The sequence below is a fragment of the Canis lupus genome, chromosome 15, assembly GCF_011100685.1.
Source record: "Canis lupus familiaris isolate Mischka breed German Shepherd chromosome 15, alternate assembly UU_Cfam_GSD_1.0, whole genome shotgun sequence".
Taxonomy (NCBI): domain Eukaryota; kingdom Metazoa; phylum Chordata; class Mammalia; order Carnivora; family Canidae; genus Canis; species Canis lupus.
The window spans coordinates 2,828,296-2,849,589 of NC_049236.1; the positions used below are offsets into that span (position 1 = coordinate 2,828,296).

The 21,294-nt window shown below is 37.6% G+C and overlaps 1 protein-coding gene across 2 annotated transcripts in view; it reads right to left on the reverse strand.

Annotated features, from left to right (window-relative positions):
* The window catches only part of RLF (RLF zinc finger), a 91,997-nt gene that overhangs the window by 34,725 nt on the left and 35,978 nt on the right, over positions 1-21,294 (reverse strand). The window contains exons 4-5 of one of the 2 annotated variants that reach the window (XM_038557761.1): positions 18,311-18,443; positions 10,629-10,831 (exon numbers count right to left, since the gene is read on the reverse strand). In XM_038557761.1, coding sequence (XP_038413689.1) covers positions 10,629-10,831; positions 18,311-18,443 — 336 coding nt within the window. The remainder of the gene's footprint in view (positions 1-10,628; positions 10,832-18,310; positions 18,444-21,294) is intronic. The other variant, XM_038557762.1, reaches the window with a different exon arrangement.

Sequence of the window (21,294 nt, forward strand, 5' to 3'; positions counted from 1 at the left end):
AGTTCTTTTAAAGTTTTCAAGATTTTATATGTGGTGTAATATATATTCTTTCCCAGAGAATCATCCCTGTGATTTGAGAAAAACGTATAATCTGCTGCTGTTGGGTACTCTATAGATGTCTGCTAGGCCTAGTTGGTTTAGTGTTGTTCAAGCCTCCATTTCTTTGTTGTCTAGTTGGTTTGTCCATTAATTAAAAGTAGGGTATTAAAGTCTCCAACTATTATATTTGAATTGTCTATTTCCCCTTTCAATTTTGTCAGCTCATATATATTTTTGGGCTTGGTTGTTCCTCAGATTGGATAATCTCAATTAACCTCTTTCACTCAAAGTTTGTGGATTCCTTCTTCTGCTAATTCAAATGTGATGTTGAACCTCTTTAACAATTTAATCTCTCTAGCAATTATTGTACTTTCCCACTCTAGATTTTTTTTGGTTTTTATAATTTGAATTTATTTCTTTATTCACTACTTGTTGAGACACTGTTCTCATATTCTCCCTTAATTTTCTATTTTTAAAAATATTTTATTTATTTGAGAGAGAGAGAGCAAGAACAAGGGCAGAGAGAGAAGCAGACTCTCTGCTGAGCAGGGAGCCCACTTTTGGGCTTGATCCCAGGACTCTGGAATCATGACCTGAGCTGAAGGCAGATGGTTAACTGACTGAGCCACTTGGGCACCCTTCTCTTAATTTTTTAGACATGGTTCCTTTGGTTTTTTGAATACATAGTTGATCTTCATTATTCACAGATTCTACAATCACAAATTTGACTATGTGCTTAAATTTATTTTTGACTCTCAAAGTCATGATGCTTTCATAGTCATTCATAAACATGCAAAGAGTGGTGAAAAATTTGAGTCCTCTGGTGTACACACTATATAGTGGCACTTTTTTACATTTTTGTGCTTTTCATTGGGATTTTGCTGTTTAAAATAGCCCACCAGTGTCGTGAAGTGCTGTTTAGTGCTAAGTGCAAGAGGCTTTGATGTGCCTCATGGAGAAAATACATGTGTTAGATAAGCTTCATTCAGGCTTGAGTTACCATGCTGCTGGTTGTGAGTTCAATGTTAAGAAATCAACAACATATCCTAAAATAAGGTGTCTAACAGAAGCACGCATAGAATAAAGTTATGTATTGTTCAGTTGACAAAAATGTCATGACCAGAGCCTTGCAGGAACCTAACCACATATTTCCCCTTATAGGAATGGTTTCAGTATTTGGTAATTTGGTGTTTGCAATCACTATATAGAACATAACTACCACAAGTGACAAAATTGACTATATTTGTAATAGCTGATTTATAATTTTTTGTCTAGTAAATCCAATACCTGGGTGTACTTAGGAAAAGTTTCTACTGGCTACTATTTTCCCTTTGTATGGCCTATCATGTTTCTTTACATGGTAAGTGGATATTTTAAGTAATATGTTGTGGCAACTATGGATATCAGATTCTTCCACCTTTTTAGGGTTTGTTATTAATACTATTTGGTTATTGACTTTCTGAGAATAATTCTGTAAATAAAATCTGTATTCTTTGTCATGTGTGGCCACTGGAGTCTCGGCTTGGTTAGCTTAATGGTCAGCTTACAAGTTCAACATATTCAAGAGATTTACTTAACTGAATAATTCTCTGCTTTTGCCAAGTGGCTCTGTGTGTTGGGGCATACTTTCACTATTTCAGGAAGCAGCTTAAAATTCTCTCTTGCTTTTCATTTCCTACTTGTGCAGAGCCTAAAGGTATATAAAAAGTGGGGATCCCTGGGTGGCGCAGCGGTTTGGCGCCTGCCTTTGGCCCAGGGCGTGATCCTGAAGACCCGGGATCGAATCCCACGTCGGGCTCCCGGTGCATGGAGCCTGCTTCTCCCTCTGCCTGTGTCTCTGCCTCTCTCTCTCTCTCTCTCTCTGTGACTATTATAAATAAATAAAAATTAAAAAAAAAAAAAGGTATATAAAAAGTGAGGGATTAGGGCTATCCTGGGTCAATCCTCATCAGACACACAGCCCTGTACATGCATGTTACTTTACAGAATTCTAGGAATGTATCAGAGCTTTTCAAAATCCCCTATGGACATCCCATATCCCAGTTTTTCTCTTTTTTAATCTTTTTGGCCAATTTCTTATTAGCCTGACTGGTAATGCCTCCTCAATTGTCACGTTAAACAATTACCACTGATTGTTTCTGATAAATACACTGAGGATAGAGCTTTTGGCATTGTGAGCTGTGAGTCAAATAAAGAAGTCTTGAGGGGGACGCCTGGGCAGTTCAGCAGTTGAGTGTCTGCCTTTGGCTAGGGTGCAATCCCAGAGCCCCAGGATCGAGTCCCACATTGGGTCTCCTGCATGGAGCCTCCTTCACCCTCCGCCTGTGTCTGCCTGTCTCTCTCTGTGTCTCTCATGAATGAATAAATAAAATCTTAAAGAAGAAGAAGACGACAAATCTTGAGAATGGAGCTTTTCAGAAAAGTTGCCAGAAAAATCAAATAGTGACAATTCTCTGGGGATAGGCTTTTGCAGAATTCCAAAATCCATTCTGCTTCCTCAGTTGGCTGCTAGGCTGCTGGTTTTCACGACTGTAATTTTGTTTTGTTTTTTTAATTTTATTTATTTATTTATTTATGATAGTCACATATGGGGGGGGGGGGCGCAGAGACATAGGCAGAGGGAGAAGCAGGCTCCATGCACCGGGAGCCTGATGTGGGATTCGATCCCGGGTCTCCAGGATTGCGCCCTGGGCCAAAGGCAGGCGCCAAACTGCTGCGCCACCCAGGGATCCACGACTGTAGTTTTTAGGCTGTTTTCAAGGTTACTGTGAAGCCAGGGAGAAGCTGGGAAGTAGTGCAAGCTGAATGCCACCGACTTCACTGTTCTTAGTGAGACTCATCTGTTTTGCTTGAATAAAACCTTCTTGAGTTGTACTAAGCCTTTATTAACTTCTGGGGTTCTGAAAAATTTAATCTTATTCACTCTCTGGTTATAAATGCTGATAACTTGGATCTCTAAATTTCCAACTCAGATCTCTCTCCTTCAGTCTCACAGTGTGTGAATTCTGTTTGCTGTTCCTCTCCCTTGTGTCTTGTTCATCTTTGTATCCCTAGTGCCTAACAGAGTCTTCCAATGAAAACATGTTAAATGACTGGAAAATATGCCTATACTATTTCTTACAATAATATGCGAATCTAAAATGATCTTAAAACAAAATGTCAGGATGCCTGGGTAGCTCAGTGGTTGAGCATCTGCTTTCAGCTCAGGGCGTGATCCTGGGTCCTGGGATCGAGTGCTGCATTGGGCTCCCTGTGGGGAGTCAGCTTCTCCCTCTGCCTATGTCTCTGCCTGTGTGTGTCTCTCATGAATAAATAAATACAATCTTAAAAAAAAAAAGCCTACATTTTTTTTTTTTTTTTTTTTTTAAGATTTACTTATTTGAGAGAGTGAGTGTGAGCATGCACAAGCATGGGTGGGGAGGGGCAGAGGGAAAAAGAATCTTAAACTCTGTGCTGAGCATGGACCCAGACTCAGGGCTCAATCTCATGACCCTGATATCACGACCTGAGCTGAAACCAAGAGTTGGATGTTTAATCAACTGTGCCACCCAGGTGCCCCAATATCTACTTGTATCTTAAAAAGAAAAGAAAAAAGATAACCTTGGATATTGTAGGAAATGAACTGTGGGGACAAGAGCAGATGCAATTAGAAGACTTTCATAATAAACAGCCAATTAAACACCAACGGTATATATAACCGGTAGCCAAATGGCATAAGAGAAGGTGAGCAGAGGCAGCGTATGTGGCTCATTTTCACAATTAGGCTACCAAGGTGAACTAGTATTCTGGTCAGTGCCATTGTTGAAATATTTTACCATTTTTTTCCTCTAGACTAGCAGTTTTCAATCTAGTATTTTCCTGATCAGTTCTGAGGCATAATGCAAATAATCTGTTCCTCATAACAGACTTTTAAAACTGGGGCACCTGGAAAGATATCTCTTCAAAGCTACTTACAAGAACTCTGCCTCAAGAGAGAAAATATTTATTAGGCAAATCCTCAATTCTTCATACAGCCTTTTGACCTTTAATCTATTTTTTGAGTGTACCATTCATTTCCCATATAATGCAGTAAAATTATTTAGATTTTAATTTTTAATTTAATCATGCACTCTGTTATTATTCCTTGTTCAGGATCCATCTTAATCTTGATTTTTATTTAAACTACACCTGGAATTTCTATGCTCCTGTTTACTTTTTCTTCTACTCCCAAACAGAATTCCCAATGGATCCTGTTTAAATGTATTTGCTCTGTTTATCATCTACACCTAGTGACTATGTCAATTCCCAACAGTGTTAGACTAGTGAGTAAATTAAGTCCTGTTTGTCTTTTCATTTCCCCATCAAGAGAAGAAACAAGCCTCTCCTGCTGTATCTATTAACATTGGACACCAAAGATATAGTTCATTCAGGGATTAAAACTGAAATGGACTCCTATCTTAACTGTGCCAAGAATTCTACTGACAGATTCCTTGCCTCTTCATAACAATAGAAATGTTTTGTGTTTAAAACATCATTATCCTTATATGTGTGGAAAACTTGATCTTTGCAAAGATTTCTTCTTTCAGTAATAAAAAAATAGAGGAGACATCCACTTGGGACACTAGGCCATGGCTGAATCTGTAACTTTCATTAAAAACCTTTCAAAAAAAAAAAAAAAAAAAAAAACCTTTCATATGCTTTGAGGGGGGCATTTGACGGGATGAGCACTAGGTGATATGCTATATGTTGGCAAATTGAACTCCAAAAAAAATTTTTTTTAAAAACCCTTCTTATTTAAAATTAATAGCAATATTATCTCATTCAATTGTAAATGAAACTAGAACTTAAGGATCCACTGAGTTCTGAATGTGGGGTTCTGAATTTTGACTTTCAAGATGATCCCCTCAATTAATCTTAATTGTATGTGTCTGGCTAAATCTTCCCCAGCAGAGGTATCCTGTTACACACATCCATTATGGTGATACCCACAGGAGCCAACATACAAGTAGTTTTATTCCCAGCTGTTGCTCAAGTTAATTTGATTCTTCTCCTGAATTCTGCTCAAGTAGATGGCAAATGTGTATAGAGCCCTGTTACCTTACAACATATGCTGATTTTAAACTCCAATTAATGAACATCTAGTGATTCATTAGTACTTTTCCAAAGTTAAATTCAAAGATTCTCTTTAATTCTGTTGTCAGTTGCAAAAGAAAGCATCACTGGAGAAGAGACTAATTATGATGGTTAGTAGTGTTCCTTTCAAAATAATTTTATGATGTGTGCTACATGTTTTTGCATAGATTTATTTAATTCCAATAATCATAAAACTGTTTTAAATCACACCTATACATAAGTATATAAATATGAACAAAATGAATTACCACTAAGATGTTTCCTATTTTAACATGGCTCATCATGTTTACCAACTGGAGATAAGTTATACTGCACTGCGAGGAAGCAAGATCTGTGTTCAAGCCTGAGCTTGAACTCTCTAATTTAATGCAGGCTGGACCTTGGAAACATTATGATCTTGGCCTTAGTTTCATCACTGGTAAACCATGGAGGGTTAGACTAAATGATATTTAATGTTTGCTATACACTGGAATATCTGATTCTTGTAAAGCAAAGGCTAGCCAACACTCTTTTATAAAGTGCCAGATATAAAATATTGTCAGCTTCTAACGCCAGGTAGTTTCTCTTACAGCTATTCAACTCTCCTATTGTAAAGTAAAAACAGCCATAAACATAAACAAATGAGTATGACTGTGTTCCAGTTAAACTTTACTTACAAAACATGCAGTTGGGTGGATTTGGTCCACAGGCCATGGTTTGATAACCGCTGTTGTAGAGAATCAAATCATATTTCCTCTAATTCCCTTCCTTACAAACTCAACAAATTTGTTGAAAGGAATTAATTATATACCTTTAGGAAAAAATTCTGTTTTGTTGCCTTGTTACTAATAAACCAGAGAAGGTCATGAATACAAACAAGGGCAATTATTCTTCCAATCTCTCTCTGTTGTCCATACCTTCTCCAACAGTCTAGTCAATTAGCAGAACGCCGCCATTCTTCTGGTCTCCCAGGCCTTAGGAGTCTCTTGACAGCATCTCTGCACATTATCCTCTATTTCTGTCCTGTCAGCAAGTCCTGTTCTTTCTCCTCTTGCTAACTCTAACCTCTTCTAAACCTAATACATTCTCCTTCTGTCTAAGCTTCCTAAAACAGTTTCAGTCATTTCCCTTTCTACCTTTAAAACCTTCCTAATTTCTACTGCATCTACTCTGCCACAGCAAGGTGTGCTCTAGTGGGCCCCTATAACATACACGTTCATTTTTCTGCCTTTACTATAATAGGCAGTTATCCCAAAACCATTTCTTTCTACCCATCCAAACACTACCATCGTTTCAAGGTCCAACTCAAGGATCAATTTTTTTTTTCAAGGATGAATTTTTATAAAGCTTTATATTATAGTTTAGGGGCAGCAGTATACACCTTAGTACTTATCTCCGTATAATTGTTTCTAGCAACCAAACTAGGCAATATACACTCTTCTGTTTTTGCCAATGCTTCATACAATGCTACAAACAAAATAAGTTTTAAATAAACAAAGACTGAGACATTAAAGGAAAAACTGTTAACTTATAGAATGAAAAGGAATCAAATTCATAGTCTAGCTTTTCTGCTTCTTCTGAATGAATTCTTCTGGTATATATCAGGTGCTGAATATAACCATTACTATAATTTAAAAACTCTAATCAATTTTCCCAAACACAGTTCCCAGCTGTTACTAGAGGTAAGCACTCTCCTGTCTCCTTACCCTTCCCAATAATGCAAATAAATAAATTAGCATACAGGCTTAAAGTCAGTCCCTCATGAATGACTATTATGCTGCTAAGTATTCTAGAATGCAGAGATACACCTAAACAAACCTGTCCTCATCCTTCCAAAATTTTCAATCTAGTGGGTGGAAGGAGAAGCAGCAAATATGATGTCTAGTGGCAACAGTAATATAAACATAAAGAAAAAACAGGTAGGTAAGGGAACGGGATATGAAGGGGGCCATTTTAGATGTATCTGTATTTGTTTATAATAATGACAACAGGTATTACTTGAAGAAAAATAGGGCAGAGTAGAGGGATGGGATTTTTTAAAAAATATTTTATTCATTTATTCACGAGAGACACAGAGAAAGAGGTAGTGACATAGGTAGAGGAAGAAGCAGGCTCCCTGCAGTGAGCCTGATGCAGAACTTGATCCCAGGACCCCAGGATCACGACATGAGCCGAAGGCAGATGCTCCATTGCTGAGCCACCCCGTTATTCCGGGATACTATTTTAGATGGGACAAGGAGGAAGGTCTCTCTGATATGGCAATATTGAGGAAGGTTGTGAATGATGTTAAGGGGAACAAGCCATCCAGAAGATCTTGCAGAAGGGCATTCCATGCAGAGGAAATGGCAATTACAAAGCTCTAAGTTAGGAATATAATTAGTTTGTTCAAACAACAGCAAAGACAAGGCAGCTAGAGAGCAGTGACCATTAAGTTGTATAAGATACTATCAGAGATATTTATAGAAATAGCCAGGGGCCATAACACACAGAATAAAGACTTCTGATTTATTCTGAAGAAGACAGAAAGCTATTGAATGGTTTTGATCGAAGGGATGTAATGGCTCCATTTAAGTTTTAAAGAGATTATTCTAGTTACTTTTGGGAAGAATGTAGAGGGCAAGAGTGAAAACAAGTAGGCCAGTTCAGAGGCTTATAGATTCATCTTTGCAACCCCAATGCCTAAGGCAGCATTTGTCATATAAACCCTATATATCCCATATATATCACCTAGGATATTTATTATCCTGTGTCTTTAATATAGTATTAGTGATAGTATACCAAACTCAGGTTTGTTTGTTTTTAAGGTATTTATTTATTTGTTTGTTTATGAGAGAGAGAGAGAGAGAGAGAGACGCACAGGCAGAGGGAGAAGCAGGCTCTATGCAGGGAGTCCAACGTGGGACTCGATCCTGGGTCTCCAAGATCAGGCCCTGGGACGAAGGCAGTGCTAAATCGTCGACCACCTGGGCTGCCCTCAAACTCAGGTTTGAATCTCAGCTTAACCACTTTCATGTAAGCATGAACATATTATTTGATCTGAGCCTCAGTTTCCTCACCAATAAAATGGAGCTACTCATGAGTCGTTGTGAGAAGTGAATGTGACAATCTGTATAAAGCATTTGGCATAGTGCTTAACATATAGTAAGGACTCAAACATTGAGTCTGGACAGCAACAGACTTCATTCAGAAGAAAGCTCATAAAAACAAAGCCCTAATGTCAGGAAGATCAGGAGCTTAGTTATGGACATGTGAAGTCTAAACTGCTATTAGCCATACCAGTAGAGACAGTGATCAAGCAGTTGGATCAAGCCCTACCAGGAGAGGTTTGGGCTGGAGATAAAATATTTTGGATTCAGATTACAGTTGGTATTTAAAGCCATGAATCAAAAAGAGGTCACTGAGGGGATATGTATAGGTAGAAAATAAAGGACACTCAAGGAAGGACAGAGTCCTAGGGTACTGAGGAGGAAGAGCTAGGTAGAACTAAGAAAGACTAATCAGTCAAGTGCATAGAAAACCAAGAGGGCGCGATACCTAGAATCCAAGTGGGAAAACTGTTAAAGTTTAAAAGACGTCAGATTGAGTTAGATGAAAACTGAGAAATCATCATTGGATTTAGTGATGTGGTGGACTGGCAGGGTGAATGCCATATTGCAATGGACAATGTGCTCAGGAAAAGGGGGGACACCTGGGTGGCTCAGTAGTTGAGTGTCTGCCTTCGGCTCAGGTCATGATCCTGGGGTCCTCGGATTGAGTCTTGAGTCAGGACTCCTGCAGGAAGCCTGCTTCTCCCTCTGCCTACATCTCTGCCTCTCTTTCTGTGTCTCTCATGAATAAATAAGATCTTTAAAAAGCAATCTTTAAAACAATGTGTTCAAAGAGAAAAATGTTAGAACAATAAATTCACACAATTCATTTAAGAAATTAGGCTGAAAGACCAGGAGAAAAATGCGGGGAGGGGGAGGAATCACTGGAAGGGAAGTGGAATCTAAAAATTTCCTTTTTAAAGATAAAAGAAATAACAGCATAAATGCTGACAGGATGGTTACAGCAGAGGGGCAACTTATGATGCAGTAGAGAAAAGAAGTACTGTAGCATTACCTCTGAGAGGGTGAGAGCAGATGGGATGTGATAGTGAAGTCAAGGGGATTGCTTAGGTGGGAGAACAGATACCATTATCCTTAGTAATGGAAGCAAAGGAGTGCATGCACTGATACAAATAGATGAACAGATGTCATGGAAGCAGCTTACAGAAATTCTCTCCTAACTGCCTGAATTTCCTCAGAGAAATAGGGAGAAAGTTCATCAGTAGATAGGGCGATAGGGCACAAGACATTGTAAGTTTGAAGAGAAAGGACAAACTATGAAATAGTAATCTACAAAAGTGGAAAGTGAAAGGCCTAAAAAAAAATTTAGTGTGACTGATTTCAAGTGAAATCGGTAGGCTGGTTTCCTCCACCCAAGTTTGACCCTACTGGTGCAGGTAAAGATATGGAGTAGGTAAAGATTCAGGGATAATCAGGATGCTGATTAGTCAAGTAAGTACAATTAAGGGAGAGACAGTAGAGAAACTAAAGAAGTGATAATATTGATTATGGAAAAGCAAAGTAAGGAGGGAAATGAATACATGAGAAGGATGAGGGAGAGTGAAAAGGTGATAGGATCAACAGATTCTTGGTCCTGCAGTGAGAGAGGTAGAAAGACAGAGTTGCATTTGGAGTAGGAAACTATAAATAAAACTGTAAATTGAAATTGTCATTAAAGTTTAAGAATTATTACAGCATAAAACCAAATCCTTGGGATTCTTACCTTCATAAGAAAAGGTCAGTGTAGAGGTAAAATGAAAATCCATGTACCAGATGGATTTTCTTAGAGATTACAATCTTAGAGATTACAGGTAGATGATGGAATATACTAGGAATTCCTCATCTTTCTCTGTATAATTTATCAAAAACTATTAGAGAAAGCAAGCTCCAACTTTTTTAAAGAAAAAACACATTTTTGACTCATAAAATAGTTTTTAAAAAAGACTCAACTGCTTTATTATTTTCCAGGGTGTCCAGCTTATCCATTTAATAAGAGTTCAAAATGTATTTCTGGGTTCTAAAGCTCTGTACTTCTCTGCTTACAGTATGTATGACAGTATGTATGAAGTAACTTAAGCTAAGTGCCATTCTCTTTAGTTTATCTCTTGATGTCAGTATTAATAATTCCTGCGTTTCCCAAATACAAGAAAGCATTACTTAAAAACAAAAGCTTTCACATTTGAAGATTTCAAAGCAAACCATTGCCCAAACACATAAATACCCATCTGTATATTTTTTAATTATCTACTTTTCAAATCCACCTACAGGACAACTTTATACTCAATCTGTTGAACAGCTATATGCAATTAAAATGGTACTTTTCAGTAGTCAGAAAAAAAAAGTCTTGGTTTTCATCCTGCCATATGACATTTATAAAAATCTATTAAATTCATAGTAATTTGCTTTACTCACCTCCTTAATAGCATCTTCATTAGGGAGAATGGAACATAAGCATGTGATATAGGCTTGCTGAAAAGACGACACATTTGAAATTTCTTTAGATTCTGCACATAGTTTTGATAAAGCAGTGGCCTGAGGAATGCAGTTAGATTTCAACAAATGTTTTATTCGCATTTGTAGAAAGGAAGGTCCTTCTTGTGCAATCAATTTATTGACTAGAAAAGAAGAAAAATAAAAATCTGGTAACATACCTCATAACATGTCAAGGTTAAAATGCAAGTTTGGTATCTTTTGTTGTTGGTTCGTTTTTAGTGAATAAACATTCAGTTGATATAACTTGGGAAGTTTATTCTGATCTCAATATTCATCTAATAGAGCAGAGAGCAAAATAAACTAAATTTGCTAATGATTCCCACATTACTTTAGTAGTTTTATTCTGAACACCAAACCTCTTCATAAAACTACTAACATTTTATCAAAATTAATTATTTGACTTTCTCTTCCCTCACTTTCTGATAAGGATATTAAGGAATACAGAAATGAACCATAAGCGTTAAGTGCAAGAAAAAGACGTAACCTATGTAATATTAACAACTACCACTTGAACACTTTTATGAGGTACCAAGCTTTAGGCTGAGTGTTTCTAATATACCTTTCATTTATTCTTCACACCACCACCAAGGCAAGTATTATTATCCCCACTTTAAGGTTAGGAAAATTAATATTCAGAGAAATTAGGTAACTTGCCAAGGATTCCAAAGCCAGTGGTGTTCTTTCCTCTAAACCAGGAATTTCTCAAAGTGTGTTCCACCGACCAAAAGACCTGAGAGATAGTCCTAGAAAAAAAAAGGATTCCTTGGTCAAATCTCTGAACAGTCCTGCAATAAAGAAAACTGTTCACTTTTATTTAACCCAATGTCTCCCAAACTGATTTGACCAGAGAACCCTTTTACACATATTATTAGTACAATGTAAAATATATGTTCCTGGTTCAGTACACACTTTGGAAAATGCTGCTCTGAGCACTACTAAATATTAAGCACCCAAGCACTGACTTTTACAGTGTTCCAGACAATCCCTAGATTTACGAATAACAGATACTCAATATGTGACGTCATTATATACCATTATTTAAAAAACAGAGGTGAGAATACTGTATGCTAAGACAAGTCATGAACAAACAAACTGCTTTAAGTGTTTCATCTAAAAGAGTGTTTCTCAAACTTGAAAGTGCCTTCTAAATAACCATGAGTATCCTTTTAAAATGCAGGTTCTAATTCAGTAGGTCTGAAATGGGACCTGAGATTTTGCTTTTCTAACAAGCCTCTCAGATGATGCCCACGCTGCTATGTCTACAGGCTATACATGGAGTAGAAATCATTAATATTAATAATAAATCACTGAACTCAGGGAGGATAAACCATTGGCTCAGTCTTAATTGCAGAACTGTACAGTTTTTCATTTTTTCAAAAAATTTAAATTCTAGCTAGTTAACATACAGTGCAATATTGATTTCAAGAGAATTCAGTGGTTCATCACTTATATACAACACCCAGTGCTCCTCATAAGTGCCCTCCTTAAAACTCATCACCCATTTAGCCCATCTTCCACCCACCTCCCTCCATCAATCCTCATTTTGTTCTCTATGGTTAAGTCTCTTATGGTTTGATAGCCCCCGTTACCCCCCACCCTCAGATTGATATGTTTTGTTTCTTAAATTTCACACATGAATGAATGGTATTTGTCTTCTCTGACTTATTTTGCTTAGCAGAGTACACTAGTTCCATCCACATTGTTGCAAATGGCAAGATTTCAATCTTTTTGATGGCTGAGTAATATTTCATTTTACACACACACACACAATCTTCTTTATCCATTCTTCAGTCGGTGGACAGCTGGGCTCATTCCACAGTTTGGCTATTGTTTATAAAGCTTTTAAAATTTTTTCAAAAACAGGTAATACTGCATATGCTCATGACACAAAATGCAAAAAGCCCAAAAAGGTGTACAATTACATTGTCTCCTTTCTGCCCTAACTCCATTCTTCCAGTCTTCCTCTTAAAAAACAGTAACTTTCCAATTTCTTATTTATCATTCCAGAAATATTTTGAGTACAGAGGACCTATTTTTTCCCCCACTAAATATAATTCATTCTATATAGGCAAGAAGGTGCTCATTTCCTGTGGTACTTCAAAGGGTCTAGATTCTAGAGCTTCAACTCTGCAGATTTTGGTTTAGCAGGTGAAGCCTGGAGCTGGAATGGGGGGAGGGAGTGAATGTGTGTGTTGGTTTTAAGTTCCATAGATACTCTAGGGGTGCCTGGGTAGCTCAGATGGTTAAGTGTCTGCCTTCGGCTTAGGTCGGATCTCCACGTCCTGGAATCGATCCCCATGTTGGGCTCCTGGCTCAGCAGGGAGTCTGCTTCTCTCTCTGCCACTCTTCCCTGCTAATGCTGTGTGTGTGCGCGCACGCATGTATCTCAAATGAATAAATAAAATCTTTTAAAAAATAAAATAAATTCCATAGGTACTCTAATAGCTAGTCAAGGTCAAAAAGTATGTACAGAAAACAGATCACTTTCACTTAGATTTTTCTATTTTAGTCCCACAGACCCTAAATTCCACAAAATGAACTCATAATCATATCTCCCACTCAAATATCTCCTTATTCCTTACTTCTATTTTCAGTAATGGTATTCTCTTAATCATACAGAAAAATTTTGGCATTATACTTCCTTGCCAACTCTGTCCCTCAATTATTATTATATCCTTATTGTATCCTAGCGATTCTTTAAACTCTCCAATCTAATTCTTCCATCCTACTTCCTGCCACATCTGTCACCCCAATATCCTATCCTACCCAACATCAGATTCTGCTGTTTATCTGTCCTACCAGGTTAAGCAGAGTCACAAATCCCACCATAAGTACAGGTATGTATCTATACAAGCCACTCTCTTCTAAATTTTCACAGCATTTTACTTCTTTCACCACACTTATTTTCTCTTTAACCATAGGAATAAAGGATTACAGTTTAAAGAGGTTAAGATCTCAGGTTTTGGAATCACTAATATGAGGCTGAATTATGACTGGCACATACTAGCTGTGAGACCCTTGGGCAAATTAACTGACCTCTCTGAGCCTCAAGTTTCTTTATCTATAAAAAAAAAAAAAGTTAGTAATATCCACCTCACAGAGCTGAAGGAATCATAAATGAAATACCAGTAATGCAGATAAGATACTTAGTACAGAGCCAGGCACAGAGTAAATGCTCAATACTAGCTGCTGCTATTTGTTTCTGTCATCTCCCTTACTACACCATCAACAATTTGTAAACAAATACCACATCTTGTTAACTTCTGTGTTCCCTACAGCAGTAAGCACGATGCCTTACATATTAGAAGGGTTTAATAAAACCATATATTTAGCAGCTGAGTGGTTATCACTCTTCAGTCAAAAATTTTTAGTATCTCAGGACACTTAGGTGGCTCAGCAGTTGAGCTCTGCCTTCAGCTCAGGGCATAATCCTGGAGTCCCAGGATTGGGTCCCACATCGGGCTCCCTGCATGGAGCCTGCTTCTCCCTCTGCCTCTTTCTCTGTGTCCCTCATGAATAAATAAATAAAAGCTTAAAAAAAAATTTTAAAACCTCTTCACCTGGGCTCAAATTCTGCCTCCCTATTTTAACTATGTGGCCTTGGGCATGTGTAATCTCTTCCTGGTTTATGGACTAAATGAGATATGAAAAGCATTAACATGGTGGTTACAACATAATGAACTCTAAATTGTAGCTATTATTTCTACTTTACCCAATATACTAGAACAAGTTACACAACTCTATCAACTTTTATTTTTTTAATTACTATTATTTTTTAAAATATTTATTTATTTATTCATGAGACACAGACTGAGAGAGATGCAGAGACACAGGCAGAGGGAGAAGCAGGCTCCTCGCAGGGAGCCCGATATGGGACTCGATCCTGGATCCCAGGATCACGACCTGTGCCGCAGGCAGGTGCCCAACCACTGAGCCACCCAGGTGTCCCTGTATCAATTAACACACAAACCAATCTTGCATTTCATTTATTTTTTAAGATTTATTTGAGAGAGGACGAGAAAGACTGCATGCACATAGAGGGAGGGGCAGGGGAAGAAAGAGTCTCAAGCAGACTCCTCGCTGAGCACAGAGCCCAATGCAGGGCTCAATATCATGACCCTGAGGTCAAGACCTCAGCTGAAACAAGAGTTGGACACTTAACTAACTGTGCCACCAGGCGCCCCAATCTTGCATTTTATTTTATTTTTTTAAAGATTTTATTTATTTATTCATGAGAGACACAGAAGCAGAGAGAGAGAGGCCGAGACACAGGCAGAGGGAGAAGTAGGCTCCACTCAGGGAGCCTGACATGGGAATCGATTCTGGGTCTCCAGGATCACAACCTGGGCTGAAGGAGGCACTAAACCACTGAGCCACCCGGGCTGCCCCCAATCTTGAATTTTAAAATTCATTTCAAGTTATGTATCTTAACTTTGTTTTTTATTTATTCAATTTTTGAAAGATTTATTTTATTTATTTTAGAAATAAAGAAGCGCAAGCAGAAGGGGCAGAGGAAGAGGGAGAGAAAAATCTCAAGTAGACTCTGCAGTAAGCATGGAACTCAATGTGGGTTCATCTTACAACTCTGAGACCACAACCTGAGTTGAAACCAAGAGTGAGATGCTTAACTGACTGTGACACTCAGGTGCCCCTCAACTTTGTTTTTAAAAAGGAAATCCTGGGCAGGAAATCCTGTATCCTTTCTGTCATTTTAGTACTTTAAAATTTTTTTTCATTTATTTATTTTAGAGAGAAAGAGTATGTACAAGTGGGAGGGGCAAAGGGAGAGAGAGAGAGAGAAGCCCAAGCCCATGCTGCTAAGCATGGGGCCCTATGCAGGGCTCAATTCCATGACCCCAAGATCACCACCTGAGCCAAAACCAAGAGTCAGATGCTCAACTGACTGTGCCACCCAGGCACCCCACTACAAAATAATTTTTAATTATATATTCTTTCTTCCATCTAGATTCAACAATTGAACCGTTTTTGTCCTTTTACTTAGCTTTTCTTTTCCTGAGCTATTTAAAAATAAATTGCAAACATCACAACAGTTTACCTTGTGTATACTACATTGTATAAAAAATGGTAACATTTAAGGTCCAGTTAAAAACAGCCCTTTTGGGGATCCCTGGTGGCTCAGCAGTTTGGTGCCCACCTTTGGCCCGGGGCATGATCCTGGAGACCCGGGATCGAGTCCCACACTGGGCTCCCTCCATGAGGCCTGCTTCTCCCTCTGTCTGTGTCTCTGCCTCTCTCTCTCTCCATGTCTCCTGAATAAATAAAATCTTTTTTTTTTTTTAAAGCCCTTTTTCTTTCTTTTTTAATAGGAAAGCCCATTTTTGTTTTTACTAGAGGGTCAAGTGGCACATGACAAGCCACAAAATGGCTTCAGAGGTAGATGGTTTAAGGGACACAAAAAACAAACTGGAGTGGGAAATAAAAACAACTGGAAGGAGGTATAGGAGCTGGTTCCTTGTCAGCCTCATTTAGGGAAAGGAGTTAGTGACTCTAAACAAGGATGGAACTCTCTTACAACCATTGGTAGGGGAGAGAGGGAAAAGAAAAAAGCAAAAAAAAAAAAAGGCTATGGCTTTGGCCCTCCTGAGTCTCAAGGAAAAGGGGGGAAAAGCCATTGTTTTGATGTCACAAGTTATGGCAAAGTAAGGGGAGAAGGGTGCTGGAAGGGGTAGAGGTCAATTGGAAAAACTAGCAGATACCAAATGGTAGCTCTGGGTGTTTTTGAGTTGGAGTTAGAATCACTCTATAATGGCATGTGGGGAGGGTCCCCACTGTTGTCAGTGGGCTGAAGTCTCCTGGTCTGTGAGCTGCCTGGATCCAGGTGGCTACTGCCATCACTACTGTGGGGAGGAGTGGTTCCGTGAGTCATGGGGGTCAGGATGGGAACCACCAGTGTAGCCTTAGCTGGGCTTGGTCTCACCATCCCCATCTTCTGTGATAGGATGCTGGGGTGGCCTGAGGTGGAAAGGCCTTCAGTATCTGGGCTAAAACCTGGGTGGGAGAACCTACTATTTCCTGCTGACTATGCCCAGCAGAAATGCCCCAAAACACTCATCAATAAGACGATGGTCACTGCTTTCTAGTTTCAAATATATGTTAAAACCTGGGCTATAAGGGCAGTGGAGCCATAAAGGAAGTTTCCTAATCTCCTGACCTGAAATTAGGGTAAGAGTAACTGAGAAAATAGGCAGACTATATAGGCTACCCATCACTTATATGATAGTTCACAGAATAATCCCTTAGATATGTAGGTGTTCTGTACCCATTCAGAATCTTATAGATAGTGGGGCCTTAATTAATCTTTGAATAGACAGAATACCACAAGGTTATCAGGTGAAGGGTGCTTCTCCTCATCTCTTGATATTTTTCTATGTAAAAAGAAATTGCGGTTTACTCCTGAGGTAGGGTGATGTATTTGATTAGTACATCATGAGAAAATAAAGTGGGGACCTTTAATGCCACTCTATCCTTTTTTGTCTTGAGTTTATTTAGGCCTGCCTCTAGAAAGTATGAGAGTTAAGTGTTCTTCTTGGCCCTAGTCAAGCCCTATCTGGACTGGGATCTGCCTAATTCTGGGATTCTTCTGAAACTATTTGGCTCTATCCTCTAAGCAACTTTTATTAATAAGAAAGGTGGTTTTAGCCTCCATCTGCTTATATCTACGAAGGGATGACATTTACTGGAACCTCAACAGAAAACAATAAAATCAATCGTTTTCTATTAAATAGCTCTTTCTCTTATTCTTTTTTCCCCTTTGTCAGTGTGACTAATAAGCAGTAGATAGCAGAGAGAAGGAACCAAGAATAAGTACTCTTATTGCCAATCTTCTCACTATACAGAAAAACCAAACAGTGTGAATACAGTAGGCTGTCAAACCTGATGAATGAATAAGCTAACTGGGATATTTTAAGGCATCAATATTCAAATGGTCTGTTTAAGACCTAAATTAAAGACATACCAAAAGTATAAAAACTCTTCTCAATCTCATTTTTATTCCAGAAATATATATTTAACAGAATGTGATCCTTTTAATTTTCTACTACCTTAAAGCAAATGAAATCATAATTGGTGGTATCAAATGAGATAATTTTTTGTGTCTAAAATGCAAGTATCAATTCAAACCCACAAATCTTCTGGTCTTAAACTGACAATTTTGCAAATAAAAGTTTCCATTCTTTGCATTTCTTTACAAAATGCTAAATTCCAATATTTCATAAGTTTAAATCAAAAAGCAATTTTTTTCATGGTCCTTAGTTGTAGTAACCAGTGAACAACATATGGGCAATAAAGTTCTATCATATAAGGAAGACTAGAAACAGATTACTCATTTGTATCTCAGGAACTTTGAACATTGTTACTCAATGCAACATTTTAAAGTAAGTACAAGGGATATTTAAAACACTACCTAAAAATGCAAGAATCCTCAGGCAAAACATTAAATGCTTAAGGTTAGTGTTTACTATTTAAAGGAGAGGGGTATAGATACACAGGTGATATTCACAAATTTTTATTCCATTAATCAATTCTAACTCTCTAAGAGCTAAACCTTCCTTCAATATAGTCAGTCAAGTTTTGAGGCTTACCTTCTTCTGTTTCTACTGGCTGTTGAGACAGAATTTTAAGAAGAACTGGGTTTTTCCACACCCCTTCCTTGGTAACGTGAACCAATATTTGTAGGTTATTATTCCCAAATTCCAATAATGCATCATGTGACTCCTAAAACAAAAATAGCACATCCACAAACAGGCTAGTAAGCAATATATAAAATAGTTTTGCCTTTTCAATGTATCTGAACGTCCACAGAAAGGACCATTACCTTGGATTTTCTAAGAAGAAATAAGGGTTAAAAAAAAAACCTATCCTCAAAGCTTTGTGAATTGTTAGTTTTTTCTTAAAAAAATGAAACTAGAGTGATTCCACTAAATTAAAGGGCACCTTTAAAATGTTTTCCTAAATTCTCCTTAGGTAAAATTATCACAATTCAATTTACAATTTCACATTACTAGACTATTTTAAGGCCACCGTTCAACTTTCTTTTAAAGGATTCTGAAGTATTCACAAAGGCAAGCTATTCCTTCTAATAGGAATATTATGTAATGATGCCAATTGATATATTTTTTGTTTAAATTCTTCTAACAAAGGACTTTTTTTAAAAAAAGATATTATTTACTCGAGAGAGAGAGAGAGAGAAAGAGAGAGAGAGATGGGCAGAGGGAGAAGCAGGCTCCATGCAGGGAGCCCAATGTGAACTCCGGGATCATGCCCTGGGCCAAAGCCAGATACTCAAACCACTGGGCTACCCATGCGTCCCACAAATGACTTTTTAAATGAAAAGTGGCTATACATAAAATATCATGGAAAGTCTAGGTTAGTAGCTATCATTCTATCTCCTCAGAAACAAAATATATTGCCAATAATTTGTTCTTTAAAATATTTATGTACACAAAGGATCAGGAGAAAGGGGTCAGAAATACAAGTTGACATAAATGATTTAAGTATATGTCACTGTCCTCTATTACTAGTGAATGTTATTGGTTATTCCCATATTCTAAAATTTTAATGTTTTCTCTATTTTAGACTGCCGAAATTCTCAAAAAACATAAGCTTCCATTTATAGCAATATTCTTTGGAAATAAAAGTTAATGATGTTCACAGACCTAAGTATATAATCTTATATTCACATAAGTGAAATATAAGAAATAAAATTAATTTGTCTCCTAATGTCAAAATGATAGGTTTTTAACACATGCATTCCCAATATGCTGAGTTACTTTCTGTAGAGAAAGGGTTTAAAATTTAGAATTGACACAGAAAGTGATATTTCTAATTAACAGTTTACTAATAGCAATATTGAATCAATGCTGCAATTTTTCCTTTAAGGGCTTGAACTGTACTCAGGCTTCTTTCTCCTTAACTTAGGATAAGAGACATTTATCCTACAGTGAAGAATAAGATTCCATATACAAATTTCAGAATTTGCAGGGTCTGGTCACCTTATATACAATATCTAACAGACCTGTATCATCACACTTTGGCAGAAATAATACCATCTACAGCAACTAAAATAAACAGCCACAGTCTGGGTTAAAAAAATAAAAACAACTTTCTATTTTTCATCTGTTCAAACTACAGTGTATTCTGCATAAGAATGATGTGTATAATCCTCTACTATAGCAAAGTTACTTTTAAAAAGTAATATTAGGGGGCAGCCCAGGTGACTCAGCGGTTTAGCACCGCCTTCAGCCCAGGGCGTGATCCTGGAGACCCAGGATCGAGTCCCACACTGAGCTCCCTGCATGGAGCCTGCTTCTCCCTCTGCCTGTGTCTCTGCCTCTCTCTCTCTCTCTCCCTGCATGGAGCCTGCTTCTCCCTCTGCCTGTGTCTCTGCCTCTCTCTCTCTCTCTCTCTCTGTCTCTCATGACTAAATAAATAAAATCTTTTTTAAAAAAGTAATATTAAAGTCTTTAAAAACTATGGCAGAATTTAAAAATCATTTTAAAACTTAAATTTGTTAAGGTAAAAAATATACTAGTCCACAGTTTAAAATCTACAATACAGAAGTACTAGCACAAGAAGTTCACTCTAGCATGATTTATAATAACAGAGATGTGGCCAAATAATTTATGGTGTAATCACCTAACAGAATCACAGGCAATCATAAAATAAGGGAGACCTATATATACAAACCTAGACATACAACCATGATAAAATTAGGTTTAAAAAAGTTGCAAAAAATGAGATCTCATTTTTATTAGAAGACTTATTTCAGGGTATATTTTCATATCCGTAGGCAAAACATCTGGAAGGGTTCTACAAGCTGAAAACAGTGAAATGAGTGTGTTATGTTTGTGGCCTGCTCTGATAAAACTATTCTTTTACCAAAACTTTCTTCAAAACTATCTGCTGCTTTGTCCATTTAACACTGAAATAAGGAAACTTCAGGGTTTTACCTTTCAGATTTTAATAAGGACCACGTCTTATATCTATCTGTACCTCTACTGCATTGATTTTATTGAACACATATTCAAAAATATATCCTGTGGAAAAAGTTATGCAGGTAGAGGGAAAAGGCAACGATTTTATGCAGGCATACACTCTAAGAAAATAATAAAGAAATAGGACAGTATTCTCTCTACAAAGGATACTACTATAAATAACAGTAACAGCTCTAAGAAGAGTAATGAGATTTGCCCTTCTGGACTGTCATATGCCGGGACAAAACTACTAGCAAGCCTCAAAACATAGTATGACAAAATCAGTGTGTTATGTATGAAAGATGATTTTAGCAGCTGTATGAATATGTGAAATTAGGATTGCATTGCAGGGATTAAAATAGGCCAAGGACGTGACCCAAAAAATCCTCTTCTCCCCCAAAAGAGAAAGATTAACATTATCATCATCTCATTTTGGGTTATATATCCCAAAGGAAAGAAATTTCCAGATAATGAAGTATGTCTGTTAATATGCAGATCTTTACTTGTGCCTACATGAAACACATCCAGGCTACCACAGAGTTTGTGTTCTTGAGGAGCAGCTAGCAAAAAGCAAGCTGTGGTTATAAATCGAA